General features: G+C 39.4%; 1 protein-coding gene across 2 annotated transcripts in view; it reads right to left on the bottom strand.

Annotated features, from left to right (window-relative positions):
• The window catches only part of Epha6 (EPH receptor A6), a 1,036,261-nt gene that overhangs the window by 33,936 nt on the left and 984,469 nt on the right, over window positions 1–17,856 (bottom strand). For both annotated transcript variants that reach the window (XM_004663307.2, XM_004663308.3), the window contains one exon: window positions 12,031–12,180. In XM_004663307.2, coding sequence (XP_004663364.1) covers window positions 12,031–12,180 — 150 coding nt within the window. The remainder of the gene's footprint in view (window positions 1–12,030; window positions 12,181–17,856) is intronic.

Genomic DNA, 17,856 nt, shown 5'->3' with positions numbered 1-17,856 from the left:
CTGATGATGCTAAATGAAGGCATAAAGAAATGCAAGGATGAATTCCAAGAAGTATCAAGAAAATCAGAAAATGATGTGAAAATGGAGCTTGACAGAGGGATGGAAACTATACATAGAAAAGTAGTAGAAAATCCAAACTTAATTGAACAAGTCCAAAACTCTCTAGAAGCTCTCAAGAACAGAATCAGCCATGTGGAGGATAGAAACTCTGATCTGGACGACAAAGATGGAAGAAACAGTTCGAGTGTTCAAAAATTTCAGTAAGTTCAAAAGTTCCTGTGAACAGAACATGAGGGAATTGAGGGATCCCCTTCAATATCCTAATATCAGGATCACTGGAATACCAGAAGGAGAAGAAATTCAGACCAAAGGCATGGAGACTTATTTAACAAAATAATTGAAGAAAACTTCCCCAGCCTCTTAAAAGAAAGGCCCATCAAAATACAAGAAGCCAACAGAATTCCAAACAGACTGGACCAAAGGAGAAACTCTCCAAGACATATTGTCATTAAGACTCTAAACATTGACACCAAAGGGAAAATCCTAAAAGCAGCTAGGGAAAAACAGCATGCCACTTTTAAAGGTAAACCCATCAGAATTACTCCAGACTTCTTAATGGAAACCCTGAAACTAGAGGGGCCTGGAATGAAACACTGCAGTCTAAGAACCTATGGCTTCCAATCCAAACTACTCTACTCAGCAAAAGTATCCTTCATAATAGATGGTGAAAGAAAAAATTTCCATGACAAAACTCAGCTTTACAATTATATGAGCACAAAACCAAACCTACAGAAAGTATTTCAGGAAATTCTCCACAGAGAAGAAATAAATAATCAAACTCAATTGTCTACAAGAAGCAGATCACAATAACCAAACACAGAGTAGGCACAAAAACTTCAAAGTCCATGAAAACACTAATCCACATATACCATCACAATATGGCAGGGATCAAACCCAATCTCACAGTCATTACCCTAAATATTAATGGCCTTAATTCACCCATCAAGAGACACAAGCTAACAGGATGGATAAAAAATTAGAACCCTCAATCTGTTGTCTTCAAGAAACCCACTTCACCACTAAAGACAGACACCTCCTCAGGGTGAAAGGGTGGAAAACAATATTCCAAGCAAACAGGAATATGAAACAAGCAGGTGTAGCTATATTAATATCAGATAAAATAGACTTCAAACCAAAAACAATCAAAAAAGACAATGAAGACCACTTTTTACTCATCAAGGGAATGATCCATCAAGAGGATATTACAATCATAAATCTGTATGCACCAAACACAGGGGCACCACATTTCATAAACCAAAACCTACTTGACAATAAAATAGAAATAAGCACCAACACCATCATAGTTGGGGAGTTCAATACATCATTATCAGTAATAGACAGATCATCCAAACAGAAACTCAACAGGGAAGTAAGAGACCTCAACAAAGCCATAGATCACTTAGACCTAACGAACATCTACAGAACTTTCCATCCCAAATCCACAGACTACACATTCTTCTCAGCAACCCATGAAACATTCTCTAAAATAGACCATATACTGGGTCACAAAGCCTGCCTCCACATATTTAGGAAGATTTCCATAATTCCTTGCATGATATCAGATCACAATGGTATATTGCTAGAAATTAACAACAAAAGTCCCACCAAGAATCCCAACAGCACCTGGAAACTGAACAGCACACTTTTGAACAATAAATGGATAGTGGATGAAATAAAAACTGAAATTGCAAAAGAATACATTGTACCAAAACTTAAGGGACACAATGAAGGTGGTCCTCAGGGGAAAATTCATAGCACTCAATGCCTTCATAAAAAAGACAGAGAGATCCCAAATCAATAACCTAACCATCCACCTAAAGGCACTGGAAAAGCAAGAAAAATATAACCCAAAGAGCTTCAGAAGGAAAGAAATAATTAAAATCAGAGCAGGAATTAATGAACTGGAAACTAAGAAAACAAGACAATTGACAAACAAAAGCTGGTTCTTTGAAAAAAAAAACAAGATTGACTGACCCCTGGCTAATTTGATCAAGAAAAAAAAGGAGATGCTTAAAATTAACAAAATTCTAAATGCAAAAAGGAGATATCACAACAGACATAAATGAAATTGGGAGAATCATCAGGACTTATTTCAAAAACCTCTACTCCGCAAAACTGGATAATGTGGAGGAGATGGATAAATTCCTGGACGCATATCATCTATCAAAGCTAAACTAAGAGCAGATTAATCTCCTCAATTAACCTATCACACTCATGGAGATTGAAAAAGTAATAAAAAAGTAATAAAAAAAAAACCTATCCAAAAAGAAGAGTCCAGGACCAGATGACTTCTCAGCTGAATTCTGAATTGGAAGAACTCAAACCTATCTTCCTCAAACTGTGCCACAAAATTGGAGAACTGGGAAAGCAACTCAACTCCTTCTATGAAGCTAATATCACCCTAATTCTAAAAACAGGAAGAATTGCAACAAGAAAAGAAAACTACTGGCCTATTTTCCTGATGAACTTAGATGCAAAGATCCTGAACAAAATCCTCACAAACCGAATCCAACAACACATCAAAAGCATTATCCACCTTGACCAAGTGGGATTCATCCCAGGGACACATGGTGGTTCAACCTATGGAAATCTGTCAATGTAATACACCACATAAACAAGGTTAAACACAAAAACCACATGATCATTTCAATAGATGCAGAAAAGGCCTTTGACAATATACAACATCACTTCATGATCAAAACATTGGAGAGAATTGGCATGGATGGTTCATATCTTAACATAATAAAGGCAATATACAAAGCTCCTAAGGCCCAAATAATACTTAATGGAGAGGACTGTAGGAATTCCCATCAAGATCAGGAACAAGACAGGGTTGTCCACTCTTACCTCTGTTTTTCAATATAGTACTGGAAGTCCTAGTTCAACCAATAAGACAGGAGAAGGAAATAAAAGGGATACAATTTGGAAAGGAAGAAGTTAAATTAGCTCTTTTCACTGATGACATGATTGTATATGTAAGAGACCTGAGAGACTCCATCCCAAAACTCCTGATGGTCATTACCTCCTATAAAAAAGTAGCAGGATACAAAATCAATGCACAAAAATCAGTAGCCTTTCTATATGCAAATGACAAAGATACAGAGAAAGAAATAAGTGGCATGGTCCCATTTTCAATAGCAACAACAACAAAAACCTTAGAATGACATTAACTTAGGAAGTAAAAGATCTATACAATGAAAACATAAAAATGCTCAAAAAAGAAATTGAGGAGGACTTGAGAAAATGGAAAGACCTCACATGCTCCTGGATAGGAAGAATTAACATTGTGAAGATGGCAATCTTACCAAAGGAAATATACAGATTTAATGCAATTCCAATTAAAATCCCTACAGTGTTCTTCACAGAGATAGAAAAGGTGATCTCAAATTTCATATGGAAAAGCAGAAGTCCTTGCATATCCAAGCATATCCTCAGCAAAAGAAATACTTCTGGTGGCATCACCATACCTGATCTGAAGCTATATTACAAAGCCATAGAAATAAAAACAGCATGGTGCTGGCATAAAAACAGGAGTATAGACCAATGGAACAGACTTGAGGACCCAGACTTTGGGTCAAGCAAGTATAGCTACTTGATATTTGACAAAGGCACTAACAATATAGGCTGGAAAAAAGACAGCATCTTCAACGAATGGTGTTGGACAAACTGGATAACTATATGCAGGAAACTGAAACTTGATCCACATATTTTGCCATGCACTACACTCATGTCCAAATGGATCAAAGACCTCAATATAAGCCTAGAAACACAACTACTACTGGAAGAAAGTATAGGAAGTTCTTTCCATGATATAAGAATGGAAAAAGACTTCCTGAACAAAACCCCAGTAGCTCACAATCTTAAACAGTCACTCAACCAATGGGATCACATGAAGCTGAAGAATTTCTTTACAGACAAGCATAAAATAAGCAAAGCCAATAGATTATCCACAGAATGGGAGAAAATATTTTCTGGACATCCAACTGACAGAGGCCTAATCTCTCGAATCTACAAAGAACTCAAACATCTAAACAGTAAAAAGTCAAACACCCCACTCACAAAATGTGGCAGAGCTGAACAGGCAGTCCACAGAGGAAGAAACACAAATGGCAAACACACACTTAAGAAAATGTTCATCATCTCTAATCATCAGAGAAATGCAAATTAAAACAACTATGAGATTCCACCTTACCCCAATAAGGATAGCAAACAGCAAAAAAGAAAATGACAATAAATTCTGGTGAGGATGTGGAGAATTAGGAACACTCATCCACTGTTGGTGGGAATGTAAGATGGTATAATAAATTTGGATAGCAATATGGAGACTCCTGAAAAAGCTGACTATAGAGATACCAACAGACCCAATTATTCCCTTACTGGTCATGTATCCTAAAACCTTCAAACCACAGGCCAGAGATATTTGCTCAACCATGTTTGTAGTGACTCAATTCATAATAGCTAAGAGCTGGAATCAACCCAGATGTCCATCACTAGAAGAATGGATAACTAAGATGTGGTATATCTACACAATGGAATTCTATACAGCACTAAGAAAAAATGACACAATGAAATTTGAGGAAAAATGGTTGAACCTGGAACAGATCATTCTCAGTGAAGTTACCCAATTATAGAAAAAATATCGCTACATAGTCTCACTCATCTATAGCACATAACCTGAATTTACCCAAGATGCCTTACGTTCCAGCAACCATCTCATGGAGTAGACAATAGGATGGGAGTGGAGGGAGGCAAGGGCAAAGGAGGGGATAGAAAACACAAATGTAGACCCAAATGGTAATAGTACCATAAAATTCTACATCCTAAAAGGCAGACTAAATGGCTGAACCTTCACCAGGCCCTTAGAGGGAACCCCTGAGCCACAAGACACTGGAGAAGGTATGATGAAGACTGACCTTAATCTTCTACAGCCTCTCTCTCTCTATCTTTTTTCTCTGTAACTCTTTTATATTAGTTATTTTTTTATTCCTTTTCTTAGTGGGCACTGGCCTGTAATTCCCAGTATCAGCATGTGGCTATCATCCACAATGAGCTTTTGATCAGAGAGACCTTTAAGGTTTCCTAAAAGAAATACATATTTCTTTCAGAGTACTTGATGACCCACCAAAGGTTAGTGGTAAGAAAGTATAGGAAGTTCTTTCCATGATATAAGAATGGAAAAAGACTTCCTGAACAAAACCCCAGTAGCTCACAATCACAGAGTACTTGATGACCCACCAAAGGTTAGTGCTGAAGACACCTTATGTGGTTGACATGTAAAATGGAATGGCATGGCTGGAAGCTGGAAGAGAGTCAGTCCCCAGACAGTCAGTGCATCTAGTGCCAGAAGGTGCTACATGGGCAACTGGGGGAAAATGACGAATATCTGTCCAAGCAACTCATGGTCTAATCTACTTAGCAGAAAATAACTTGTCATGATGCTCACACAAGTGCAATAGTGGCACACAGCCATGATGGGAAGCCAGCTGCTCTCGATTTGGCTAACTGATCCCCTCAGTGGTAAGGGACCCATAGCTGGAGCTGGGAAACAAGTCAGAACCATATTCAAACATAAGCCCGCTCTCTGTTATCAAGCTACCATCAATCATGGGATACAAGAAGACCTACACCTAGTAAATTCTCTAAAAAAAAGAGTAAGGGTTATCTTATTTATCTGGTACTAATTTACTCTCCGTTGGAGAATCTGCTTCTCTTTTGCAGATAGATGTAGATCCTAAGGAGAGAGCCACTCCATCATACCACAAAAGGTCCCCAGCTGAAACTAAGAACAATTGGAGAAACAAGCAAGGATGCTGTTTTCTTAGTGAACCTGGTACCAGCACAAGAGTGAAGGAGAAGAACACAGAGAAAAATCAACTCCTACCAAATCAGAGAGCCAGAGAGCCAGAGGCCCCCAAGACCTCATCACTGAAGCAGACCAAAAAAGAACCCAACATGTCTCAGGGAAATTTTGCAGAAGAGGGGGCGGAAATAATGTCAGAGCCACATGTTGGGTCATGATATGCAGACATTTCTCCTACCCATAACTGTGGGCTAACTCCACAATGCATGACCCATATACCTGAACAAGGAGAGGCCAAGGGGAGGGGGTAGGTCACAGATGAGCCTAATAATGGTACCAAACTGTATTTGCTGAGTACAAAACTAATTAATAATTTTTTTTTAAATAGAAAGCATAGCATCTACCTATAATATGTCATTCTTAATGGGCATAAAAGTAGGGCTTTGCCTCTCCTAAAAAATGTATTCTTTAAGTGAGAAATAGGGTTACTTAGTTCCCTTTTAATTGTATGTGTGTATGGACACAGTGTGAAAATTCCCTAAGGTATATAATGTACAGTGGTCAAGCTGGATCATTTTCATTTCTATCTCTGTTGCTACTTGTCTTTTTCTTTTCTTTTTTTTTTTTGAGCTCGAGGCTTTCCAACTCCTGTCCTCTTGTTGGTAAAGTTTATAATAATTCATGGTGTACTTCAGTTATTGTAGCATTATCTATACATTATCTATAACATTTGTCCTTGTTCCTCCTACCTAGTGCTGTTTTGGTACCTGCTGTCTGACATCCCCTCATGTCCTTCCTACTTGTCCTTCCTAGGGACTAGCTGTTACTCATCCATTTTTCACTGCCAAGCAATCAGCACTTTTAGCTTCCCCATGATTGTGGGAGAGCTCTGCACGTGCCTAGCTGTGCTCAGTTTATTATTTGACATAGTGGAAGACAGAGTTTTTTTAACTCCTCACCCAAACTCCACATGAGCACCTGGTCCAGTGATTGGCACATATATACTAAGTAGTTGCTGAATGGATAGGCAGATGCACCTGCTGTTAAGTTTTATTAGTTTTTTTTTTTTTAATGGACTACTTTCATGCATTCTGCTTTTTCCTCATTGCCCTTTCCCTAACGTATAATTCCAGTGACCTTTGGGAAAGTGGCTATATTATTCACTACAGCAGATTCTGCAAGCTCAGAATTGTTCATTATAATAAAATATACCACACTCTGTAGAATGGAGAAATTATTTCATTAAAAAATATTTGAAATTTCCAAAACTCATTTAAAAATCATAAAGCATAGTACTGTTCCATTTGATCTGTGCTCACAGCTTTACTAAACTCACCAAAATGCAGTTAAAGTATATAAAATATTTAAATGGAGCATAGTTGAACTTTTATTATCTATCACATTACTTTCCTTACGGAAAATGCATGATGCTTGTAGGAAGCCCATATAAGACTGTACCTTGACCAACTAAATGAGGAACACAGCACAAATAGGGAACGGGAAGTATTTGGAGAGAGCAGTGTAGAGATGTTTGATTAAGGTATTTCTGCTTTGAAACAGAAATTCTGGTTACAGGATGTTTCACAGATATGCTGACTTCCAATATGCTTTTTTTAACTTTAATTTTTAAATTTAAAAAATTCATTTATTTATTTAAATGAGAGAGAGAGGGGGGGGGAGAGAGGGAGGGAGGGAGGGAGATAGGAAGAGGCAGAGAGAGGGAGAGAGAAGGAGAGAGAGAGAGAGAGAACCTATCAGGGCCTCTGGCCATTGCAAACAAGCTCCAGGTGCATGAGACACCTTGTGCATCTGGCTTACGTGGGTACTGGGGAATTGAACCTTGGTTCTTAGGCTTTGTAGGCAAGTGTTTTAACCACTAAGCCATCTCTCCAGCCTGATAATTTTTTCTTTGGTTTTTCAAGGTAGAATCTCACTGTAGTCCAGGCTGTTCTAGAATTTGCTATGTAGTCTCATGGTGGCCTTGAACTCTTGACAATTCACCTATCTCTGCCTCCCAAGTGCTGAGATTAAGGGTATGTACCACCACACCTGGCCCAAGATGTTTAACTAAACAAAATTCCAATTCTATTTTCTGTAGTAGTTAAGGGTGTTTAAGAGATACTTCTGGAAACTTCCAGTTACTATTCCTTTCCTCTAGTCATGTATTGATCTAAGGGTCTTCAATGTTGGCCCATCCAAAAATCCCTCTAACTCTTGTTTTTTCCTCTCCTCACTTTCAGATTTTTTCACTTGAATGTTCATTGGTCACTCACATAAAGCTGTGACAATATACTGACTGAGACACTACCTGGGGCAGGAGATCAAACCAAGCTCTGGGTGAGGGGAGAGATGAGACTGATGCTGTGAACAGAGAGAGTGAGGCTTTCTGTCAGGAGGCCATGCCTGGCTGCAATGGTTTCTCCTGTTCCAGATAGAGGCTCTGTGGCCAAATGAGGTTTAATAGGCAAAATTAGTCTCTAAGTGGTCATATTGGATGCTGGTCGTCAGGATCTACGGCCAGAATGGCTGGGTAAACTGTTGGGCACGATCCAGGCCGGGACAGGCTGACAACGGGTCTGGACCACTCTAGGCATCAATTAGGAACAATTTACATGTGGTCTCTGTTGAAAATTTTCACATTTGGTACTTTTTCTGCAGAAGCTGCTCTCAGTCTGCCTCGTGACTACCATCTTCACTTGTACTTGCTCGGCTCTGAGGAAGCCCTATTTATTTCTTGGCCCCTCCACAGAGATCAGGACAGTCCTAAACTTTAGAAGGAACAATATGGCTGTTTCTTTCTTTTTTTTTTTTTTTTCCTGAGGTAGGGTCTCATTCTGGCCCAGCCTGACCTGGAATTCACTATGTAGTCACAGGGTGGCCTTGAACTCATGGTGATACTCCTACCTCTGCCTCCTGAGTGCTGTGATTAAACACATGCGCCACCACGCCCTACATGCAGGCTCATTCTTTTGCTGAGGAAAGTGTAATAGCTCTTTCTACTGCAATAATAAAATCAAAGAATGCTACTATTAAAAGGTACATTAAAAATATAATAACTAAATAATGAAAGATAAAAACTCAACCCCTTTATTGCTTTTATCATTTCAGTTTCATGAAACTGAGGCAATTTAAGTAAAAAGGCTTGTGGGGTTGCTCTACTTTATCCATACTGCCGTGGGCATTGCTAAATTTATAGCTTTAGTGTACCCAGAGGGAAGAAAATTTAGGGGGCAGGAAAATCAAAGAATTGTTACTTACATTTATTTGGGCCACCCTCTTATGAAAATGACAATCTATGAATGTCTAATAGGAATGGTTCATTATGAGCTGGGAGATGGCACATGCATTAAAAACACTTGCTTGAAAAGCCTACCAGACAGGATTCAGTTCCCCAGTACCCACATAACTTTAGATGCACAAAGTGGCACATTCATCTGGAGTTTGTAGCAGCAAGAGGCCTGGGTGGGCCCATTCTTCCTCCCTCCCTAACCTATCTATCCCTCCCTCCCCCATCTCTTATTTTCCCCCCATCTTAAAAATCTTAAGAAAAGAATGGCTAATTATGACTTTTATGACTATAAATAAATGATTTTTTGCAAGTGTTTTAAGAGATATGCAAATTTAAATCAAAGCTCATCTTCTTTTGCTTTTATCTCATGGTTGTGTTATGTCACATATTATATATTTTGCTTATTGATTTTGTTTACGTCTCTTTCCTGAGGGCAGTCACGCATGGGGAGCCACACACAGACTGTAAATAAACCAGCATGAAAGACACAGTTTTTCCCTGCTCTCCTTGGCCATAACTGAATCTAAAATTAGGTCTAAAAGCATTAGAATTAGGTCTAAAAGCATTGTCTAACAATTACCATTTGATTCTGGGATAATCAATTCAATTCTCTCTTCCTCAATTTTATGACCACTACAATAAAGGATTGGACTACATAATCCTTATGGCCCATTCCTGGTATAACATGTGTTCGCTTGTCTATTCCTAATCCCTAAATAGAGATATAACTGCCAAATATTTTATATGAATGTATTAGTATAGTAGTATGTCTATATAATATGCAAATAAGTATGCATAGGTTATCTGTGGATATTGAGGATATGCATGCATTTGTGTATATTATTAGTAAGTTTAGAGTCCCTTAATTTTGGCAAATTTTAAAGTTTCAGGCCTGTGAGGAAACTGATTAAGCAAAAACCAGGGGATATTAGTTAAAGGATACTTGGCACTGGGGACTTCTTCTATGCAATGAAGTTTGTAACTCCTCTGGGGGGATGTGGCTCTACAGATTTGCCTGTATGGCCTATTACAGTCATGTCAGAATAGACAAGCAATAACTTGGACTTAGAGTAAAACAGGAGCTATGGAGACTCATTCCAGATGTTCATTACCTTAGCAAACTGGTTAAAAAAAAAAAACCCGAACAATAAAAGCAAAATAAAAACACAACCCAAAACATAAGCTTCATTTAGGAATAAAGGGCAACCAAGCGTGGTGGCGCACGCCTTTAATCCCAGCACTCGGGAGGCAGAGGTCGGAGGATCACCATGAATTCAAGGCCACCCGGAGACTCCATAGTGAATTCCAGGTCAGCCTGGGCCACTACCTCGAGAAACAAAATGAAACAAAACAACAACAACAAAAAAGGGCGGCAAATTTCCTCTTCTGGAATTCATCATTAGCAAGACTTGGGAAGGCTTTTCAATGCTACCCCCTCACAAAAACGTAGTGTCAAGAAAGGGCAATGTCTTTTAAAGAAAATACCTGGAGAATAGACAGCTACCTAAATCACCTGGCTCTAAAATGCCTGTGTTGGGAATGGAGCAGAGGTGGCTGGTTATGGCACATTATGTGTAAGTCCAGATATCTGCGGGACACAGCCACATGGGCTGTGATGTGCTTTGGAGAGCAATGACTAATCAGTGTGTTTGACCTCAACCCTGATGAAGCTTAGTTTCTGGTCTTGGTACTTTCCATGCAGTTTGTCAGTAGCCACAGGACTCAGCTGCAACAGCACTCCTCCATGGCAGGGAGAAGCTGGTGTTGGCCTTTTCCATGGAGTTAATCAGTAGCCACAGGACCCAGCTGTAAAAGCAATATTCCATGGCAAGGAGAAGCACCAGCTGTGACCAGCTAACCAAAATCCAATCATGGCTGCCCTTGGCATTTGAGCTCTATAAACTTTCCCTGTGATTAAGCCCTTAAGAAACATGAAGCATTTGATGCACAGAGTTGCACGATATGAGGCTGTGGAGGTTTGTGGGAGTTGTCCAAGTACTTAACGAATAAAGGGATGTGATGTTGCAGTAATTGTGCTTTGTGTGTGTGTGTTTAGGGATGATTTCTAGTTAAGTCTTTCTCTGCCTCTATGAACATTCAGAATCATATAATTGCTTATTTCCTATCACCACTGTCTTAGAAACCATCGTTGCCTTGAGGAAGGCTTGGGAATAGGAAAAACTCAAATTCGGAGATGAGGCCATGGCTGGGGAAGCTCTATCTGTTGGTCACTGTCTCCGTCCCTGCGAGCAGAACAAAGATGTTAACTGTGTGACTTATCCTGTCCTGTGGTGTCATCAACTTCAAAGGTAACTGCTACAGATAAAACTGAATTAAAAAGGTCACAAAAAAAGGCTATGTTTCTTAAAAGGATCCACTAGATGACATATCCTGATAGCTCAATGTAGAAAACCTTTACTACCCCTCTACCCTGCATGGACTTGGGTTTTATAGTGGGGTATTCAATCGCTCTATCAAAGGAGTAAAGAGTTAATGTTATTCTTCCTTTTGTTTTACTAGTACATAAGCACAATTAAAATGCTTATTTATTTATTTCGTTTGTTTGCGAGAGAATGAGAAAAGACACACCAGGGCCTTTGGCCACTGCAAATGAAGTCTGGACACATCCACCTTCTCTCCAGGCCTCATAAACTCAGTCTTGTTGAGCTGTAAAAATGAGGGCCTCGTCGAGGTGAAGTGTGCACCAAATCCTTATGGAATGAAGCTCAGCATAATTGTGACACTCAATCAGTTCAGAGTGAAAGGTTCCTTGGGTTTTCACATCCAGTATCCCCTAGCCCCAAGATGGAAAAGACAGGTAATCTGAGTGAGGACAAAAGAAGGATTCCCCCCCTAACGACAGAACTGTCCATGTACGTACATCCTGGTTAGACATTTCCCAGTACGGTCTCTCTCCATAGGACATGACCTCCCACATGACAATGCCGTAGCTCCACGCATCACTCGCAGAGGAGAATTTTCTGTAGGCGATAGCTTCTGGGGCCGTCCACCTTATAGGGATTTTTCCACCCTAAAAAAAAAAAAGACAAAACAATTGGATATTTCTCAGCTGGCTCACAAGTATGTTAAGGAGCAAATATCTCATGTAAATATCACTTTTTAGAAGTATTTAAATATATCAAAATAGTGTTGACATTTTAAATTAAAACAAAAAAGCAGGAAGGCTGCTATAATGTCAGAAATATATTTTTTTTCCATAATATTCATTCAGTGAAAAACAGCTTTAATAGGAGGAAGTCATACATCAGAAATATTTTACTTTATTCATTAGAGAAATTTATTTTTACTTTAGATTCACACAATTAAACCTACTATTATGCCATTTGAAGAAAGTTCCACATTATGGAACATTAAAACTAAATATCGTTCCACACTCGTTAAACATTGTATTACATTTATAAATAGTAATGAGAGTGAAATTCTCACTTAATTGAGGACAAGTGGTTAAATACAGAACCAAGACACCCTCCACCACTCAATGTTTATAAGTATTTTATTTTCTTTCCATTTCATCTGCAAAAATTACATTTATTTAAAAAAATATCCTTTAGTTGTTATACAAGACCACCAGAGGAAGATAACCTTTCTTTTGAAAACACTTTTAGGCTTTTTAAATATTCAGAGTTCAAGTTTACATTTGAACATATGAAAGAGATTAAATTGAATGAATTTATACCCGCTAAGTACTGAAGTCTGCCATTGTGTTATACTTAACTTTTATTAAAATTTATTGCATTTTATCTGCTGAAACACTCTGTAAATTCCCCCTTTGCCGCAATGACAAGAATAAAACAACTCATCCACGTGATTTACAACAATCTTTAAAATCTTTGCTGCTCAGAATCACCACGTTGAACACAGGCTGGCGACCCTGGAGCCACTAGATGGCGCTAGAGAACAAGGAGCTGCCCCGGACTGTTAAACCCCAGACCCACGCTGCAAAATGATTTTCACAGTCAGATCCCACACAGTGGGATTGTTCCAACACCATCAACATTTTCACGGTAACAGGATCTGGTCACGCACTCTGCACAAGGTCTGAGGCAAAGGGAAGAAGTAAGGGTGGAAAAAAATACATATATATTTAGTCCTTGGTGAATTTACGGTTAATAAACATCATTAAAGGTGAAATTAGTAAACCATTGAGTACTCATACCATTACTTATTTTGTAATGTAAACACTAAGTCTCTAAAGAGAACAAGAGAAAAGGGATTAAGTTAAAATGGAAACAATTTAGATTTCATAAGGCAAAGGAGAGAATTAGTGGGATCTCCATTTCAAAGGCTCCTCAAATGGAATTGTTAGAGGGACCCTTGGGAAAAATACCTTGAATCCAATCCCCTGATTTTACAGGTGAGCAAACACCAGGATTTAGGGGATTGAAGTTTAGACCATTCTCATCACAATATCAGGAACCTAATGTCTGCTATTACCATTGTTACAGTGTGGCCAGACAGCCACTGGGCTATGGGGGAGGGGTGGAGCACAGCTGACCGGAACTGAACGTCCTGACACAGCAGCCCAAAGCCGCAGCCACTGCAGTCTCCTGTCCTCCAGCTCCAGGTCCTGGGTTTCCAGTGCTTTAGGGCAGAGGTTAGAAGCAGCGCCAAATTAAGATGAGAAAATTAAATTCACCGAGTTAGTGAAAGCAATTTAAGGGTGCTTAGTGGGGTAGTGAAGGGGAAAAGATTTATTCTTTAATCTCAAGTAGGTGTGCCAGGAAGAAAGTACAAGAATTTGGGTAAAGCTGAATAGCAAATAATATATTTTTTAAAATTTTTATTAACATTTTCCATGATTATAAAAAAATATCCCATGGTAATTCCCTTCCTCCCTCCCCCCTCACTTTCCCCTTTGAAATTCCATTCTCCATCATATTACCGCCCCATCTCAATCATTGTACTTACATATATACAATATCAACCTATTAAGTACCCTCCTCCCTTCCATTTGCAAATAATATTTTAAATAATATTGGTATGTTCCATGAAATAATTTGTTTCTCTTTTGTTCATTGTGCCCCAAATGTTGAATGAGACTCACTCACCCACTGACTAGAAAACCAGGCACAGAGGCACGTCTCTGCAATCCCAGAACTAGGGAGGTGCAAGCAAGAGAATCAGGATTTCAAGGTTGGCTACTTCACAAGTTCCAGGCCCAGCTGGGTTGCATAAGGCCCTGTCCTCAAAACCAACCAACCTACCAACCAACAAATAAATAGGAGCAGTATTCTGCAATTCTCATTTAAATGGACAACCTAATTTTTTTTTTTTTTTTGCCAAATGTAGCAAATCCTAATCATATGCACTAAAAATGGGACATTGTAAATGCTTCAACTAGACAATAAGCAATGTTCTCAGAGAAACTGGAATGGTCTTTATGAGGGGACAAGGACACGCTTACTTTTGTTTGTGATCCAATACTACAGAACCCTTTGTTTTACTTTCTGTTGTGGCTGAAGAGTCTGAGTTTTGTGGATTTTCAGATTAAAGCCATGTGAAAGAAGCTCGGGTCTGTCACCACAGGCCCACAGGTTACGCCGGTCACCATACGTCCACAGAATAAAGACCAACTCTGGAGCTTGGCCTTCCAACAGCCCAGCAATGATTTCATTTGTCCTTTTTCCCCCCTTTTTTCTTTTATTTTGGATCTTTCTTTGTTCTGGCAAAAGATACCTGGAGTGAGAACTGTAGGTTGAGCCTGCTGGCCGGTTCCTTTGCTGAGTGGCCGTGTGTCAAGACAGTTCAAAACCTATAGCTAATAGTAACTTGATGTTCGCTGGTCCACTGACATACATGGAATCTCCCATCTCATATAACTAATTGACATATAAATTTATATTGCAAAGAACTTCTTATCACATACAAGTGAGAACTTTATCGCTTCCTGTCTCCTGATTTCATTTTCCTCAAGGGAAAGACATTACAAAATATTTGACAACTAAGGTTGCTACTTATTGTGAACTGAATTACACTCTCCCCAAATTCGTATGTTGGAGCCCTGACCCCCAATGTGACCATATTTCATGACGGAAAGGTAATTAGGTAATTTAGGTTAAAGGAATTCATAAGGATCCAACCCAGTATACAAATGGTGTCCTTTAGGAGGATGGAGGGACGGCCAAGCTGAGCAGGCCCAGAGATGAGGCCACGCGAGGACATGCTCATAAAGTGGGCAGCAGCCTTGCTGACATCTTGACCTTGGACTCCAGCCTTCAGGACTAGGAGAAGTAAACTTGTGCCGTCTAAGCCTCCCCATCAGTGGCATTCTCTCACGGCGGCCCAGCAGGCTAGTCAATACACTGGCCAATAAAAATACCGCATCCTTTCCTCAAAGTATTTGGTGAAATGAACACTACTGTGAAATGCACAACGCAATTATCAAACTCTTTCCCCAGTGTTTACTTGAGGTGGAAAGTTTGAGCCAGAATAACCTCAAAATAAAATATGAAAAAAAAAAGCAGGATGAGGTTTAATGTAGAAAGTATAACCTGAGGTAACGAGAATGCATGCTCATGTGAATCTGGTAGTGCGTCACACTGGAATGACTCTGAGGGCGTATAGATAAGAGATAAGGAAACGTTCGATGGCTTTGGTCCTAAAGCGAGGGTATGTGCCAGATATAGTTTATATATAAGTGTGAGATGAAGCCAAAAGGAAGAGGCCCTTACGACAAGTGCATAGCTCTATTTCCTACATTAAAGGACATAGCAGACCAGTTTATCTTTCTCTTTTTAATAAAAGGGCCAGCGTAACATCTGTGGCTTAATCTTGTCTACATGTTTGCACCCATGAGCTTGCATCATAGAGATAATACACTGAGGGCTTTCCTTTTCTTTTCTTCTTCTTCTTCTTCTTCTTTTTTTTTTTTTCTGAAGCCCTAACTACCAGATGTTTGTTTCAGGTTCCAGGAATGAACAAATTGTGCTTTACATTTGAAATTACAATCAGTGGAACATTACTTGTTGTTTCACCATATGTTTCTGAGAGACAGAAGACGCTAATCAAAGGGGCTAAATGTACTCAAAAGCATTTTCATTTACTAATTCCTTTCCTGCACAGCAAGCTTAGTCACCAGGGAAGGGGCCCTAAGCGAACAAGATGACTGCCGCAACCATTCTTAGGGAGCCTTTCTCCCATCTTCCAGTTCTTCAGATTGTATTTTGGAGCTTGTTACCTAACAAGGAGGCAGATGAAAAAGTGCGTTCAGGGAGCCAGGACTTCTGCATACTTACATATTTATGTGCACACCTCCAGAATGAAGCTAATTAACACAATTTAGCCCGAAGATCTTCAAAGGACTGCCCAGTCAATCCATAGGCTTAATGCCGAAACCCAGCAAGAGGGAAAAGAAAGGATCCAAAGAAAAGCAGGCACGCTTGAAACGCTCTACTTCTCATTCCCTGGATTTAATGTTTACCTTAAAGGCGAATCTTTTGAGCAGACATTAAGCTATCTTCCAGTTTCCTGTTTGTATGACCTATCTTTCAGATCCTCACACTTTAAGAGAATAAGAACTGTGGTGCAGACAAATGGGCAATAACTATGTGAAAAAGCATTCAACATTCTTAGCTGTCAGGGAAATGCAAATCAAAATTAGAATCTCTGGTTTCCAAGTAAAGCCACATGCACAAAGTGTCTCATGAATCTGGAGACCATTTGCACTGGCCTGAGGCACTGGTGTGTCCCTTTCTCTGTGTCTGTCTCTTTCTGTCTCTCTTTCTCTGCTTGCAAAAAAAAAAAAAAAAAAAAAAAAAAAAGAATCCATTTCACTCCAATCCGAATGGCTACCACCATGAAAATAAACAAGGACAAATGCTTGTGAGGACGGAAGAGATGGAGGTAAGAGAACTTTATATACAATGTCGTGGGAATGTAAATTAGTTCAGTCACTGTGAACATCTGTATGAAGGCTCCTCAAAACTAACCTATTGAGTTCAGGGCCAACTTAAGCTAAGATGAAAGACCCTGTCTCAAAATTCCAAGAGTTGGGTAAGTAACTCAGTGGTAGAGCACTTGGAGTTTGATACCAGATACCAATAAATACATAAGAAAGAGGGCTGGAGAGAGGGCTCAGCAGTTATGGTGCCTGCCTGCAGAGCCTAACAGCCTGAGTTCAATTCCCCAATACTCATGCAAAAGCAGATGCCCAAAGTGGAACGTGCATCTGGAGTCAGTTTGCAGTGGCTGGAGGCCCTGGTGCATCCATTCTGTCTGTCTCTCTTCTATCTCTTTCTGTTTGCAAATAAACAAAAATACTTAAGAAAGAATTTTTTTAAAAAACAAATAAGAAAGAAAGAAACAAAGAGAGAAAGAAAGAAATAGAAGGCAAGAAGGAAGAATGAAGCCAAGATACCATGTCAGTCCTGCTGCTGGACAGAACCTGACTTAGTTTCAGGACTTCATAGCTTTGATTTCACTTTGTAAAATTTGAATAACTTGTTCCGGTTAACTTAGACCTGTGCCTATAAACTTGCGAATCTTGTGACTGTCCTGTAAGTTCTCCACTGATACTACATGTCATACTAGTCTTAACAGTTCACAGGTAGGATTCTGTCATCGAAGAATGCCATCAATGTTTGAATGCTGGCGGACCAGGTATCTGCCTTCATCTAGACGTGTGACAACAATTGTCCAGACTTCTTGCCATTACCTAGGGCTTTTCTTCCCTTTGTGAGACTTTAGG

The sequence above is a fragment of the Jaculus jaculus genome, chromosome 4, assembly GCF_020740685.1.
Source record: "Jaculus jaculus isolate mJacJac1 chromosome 4, mJacJac1.mat.Y.cur, whole genome shotgun sequence".
NCBI classification, from domain to species: Eukaryota; Metazoa; Chordata; class Mammalia; order Rodentia; family Dipodidae; genus Jaculus; species Jaculus jaculus.
The sequence above is the reverse complement of the archived record's forward strand: the minus strand, read 5'-3'. Positions and strand labels throughout refer to the sequence as shown.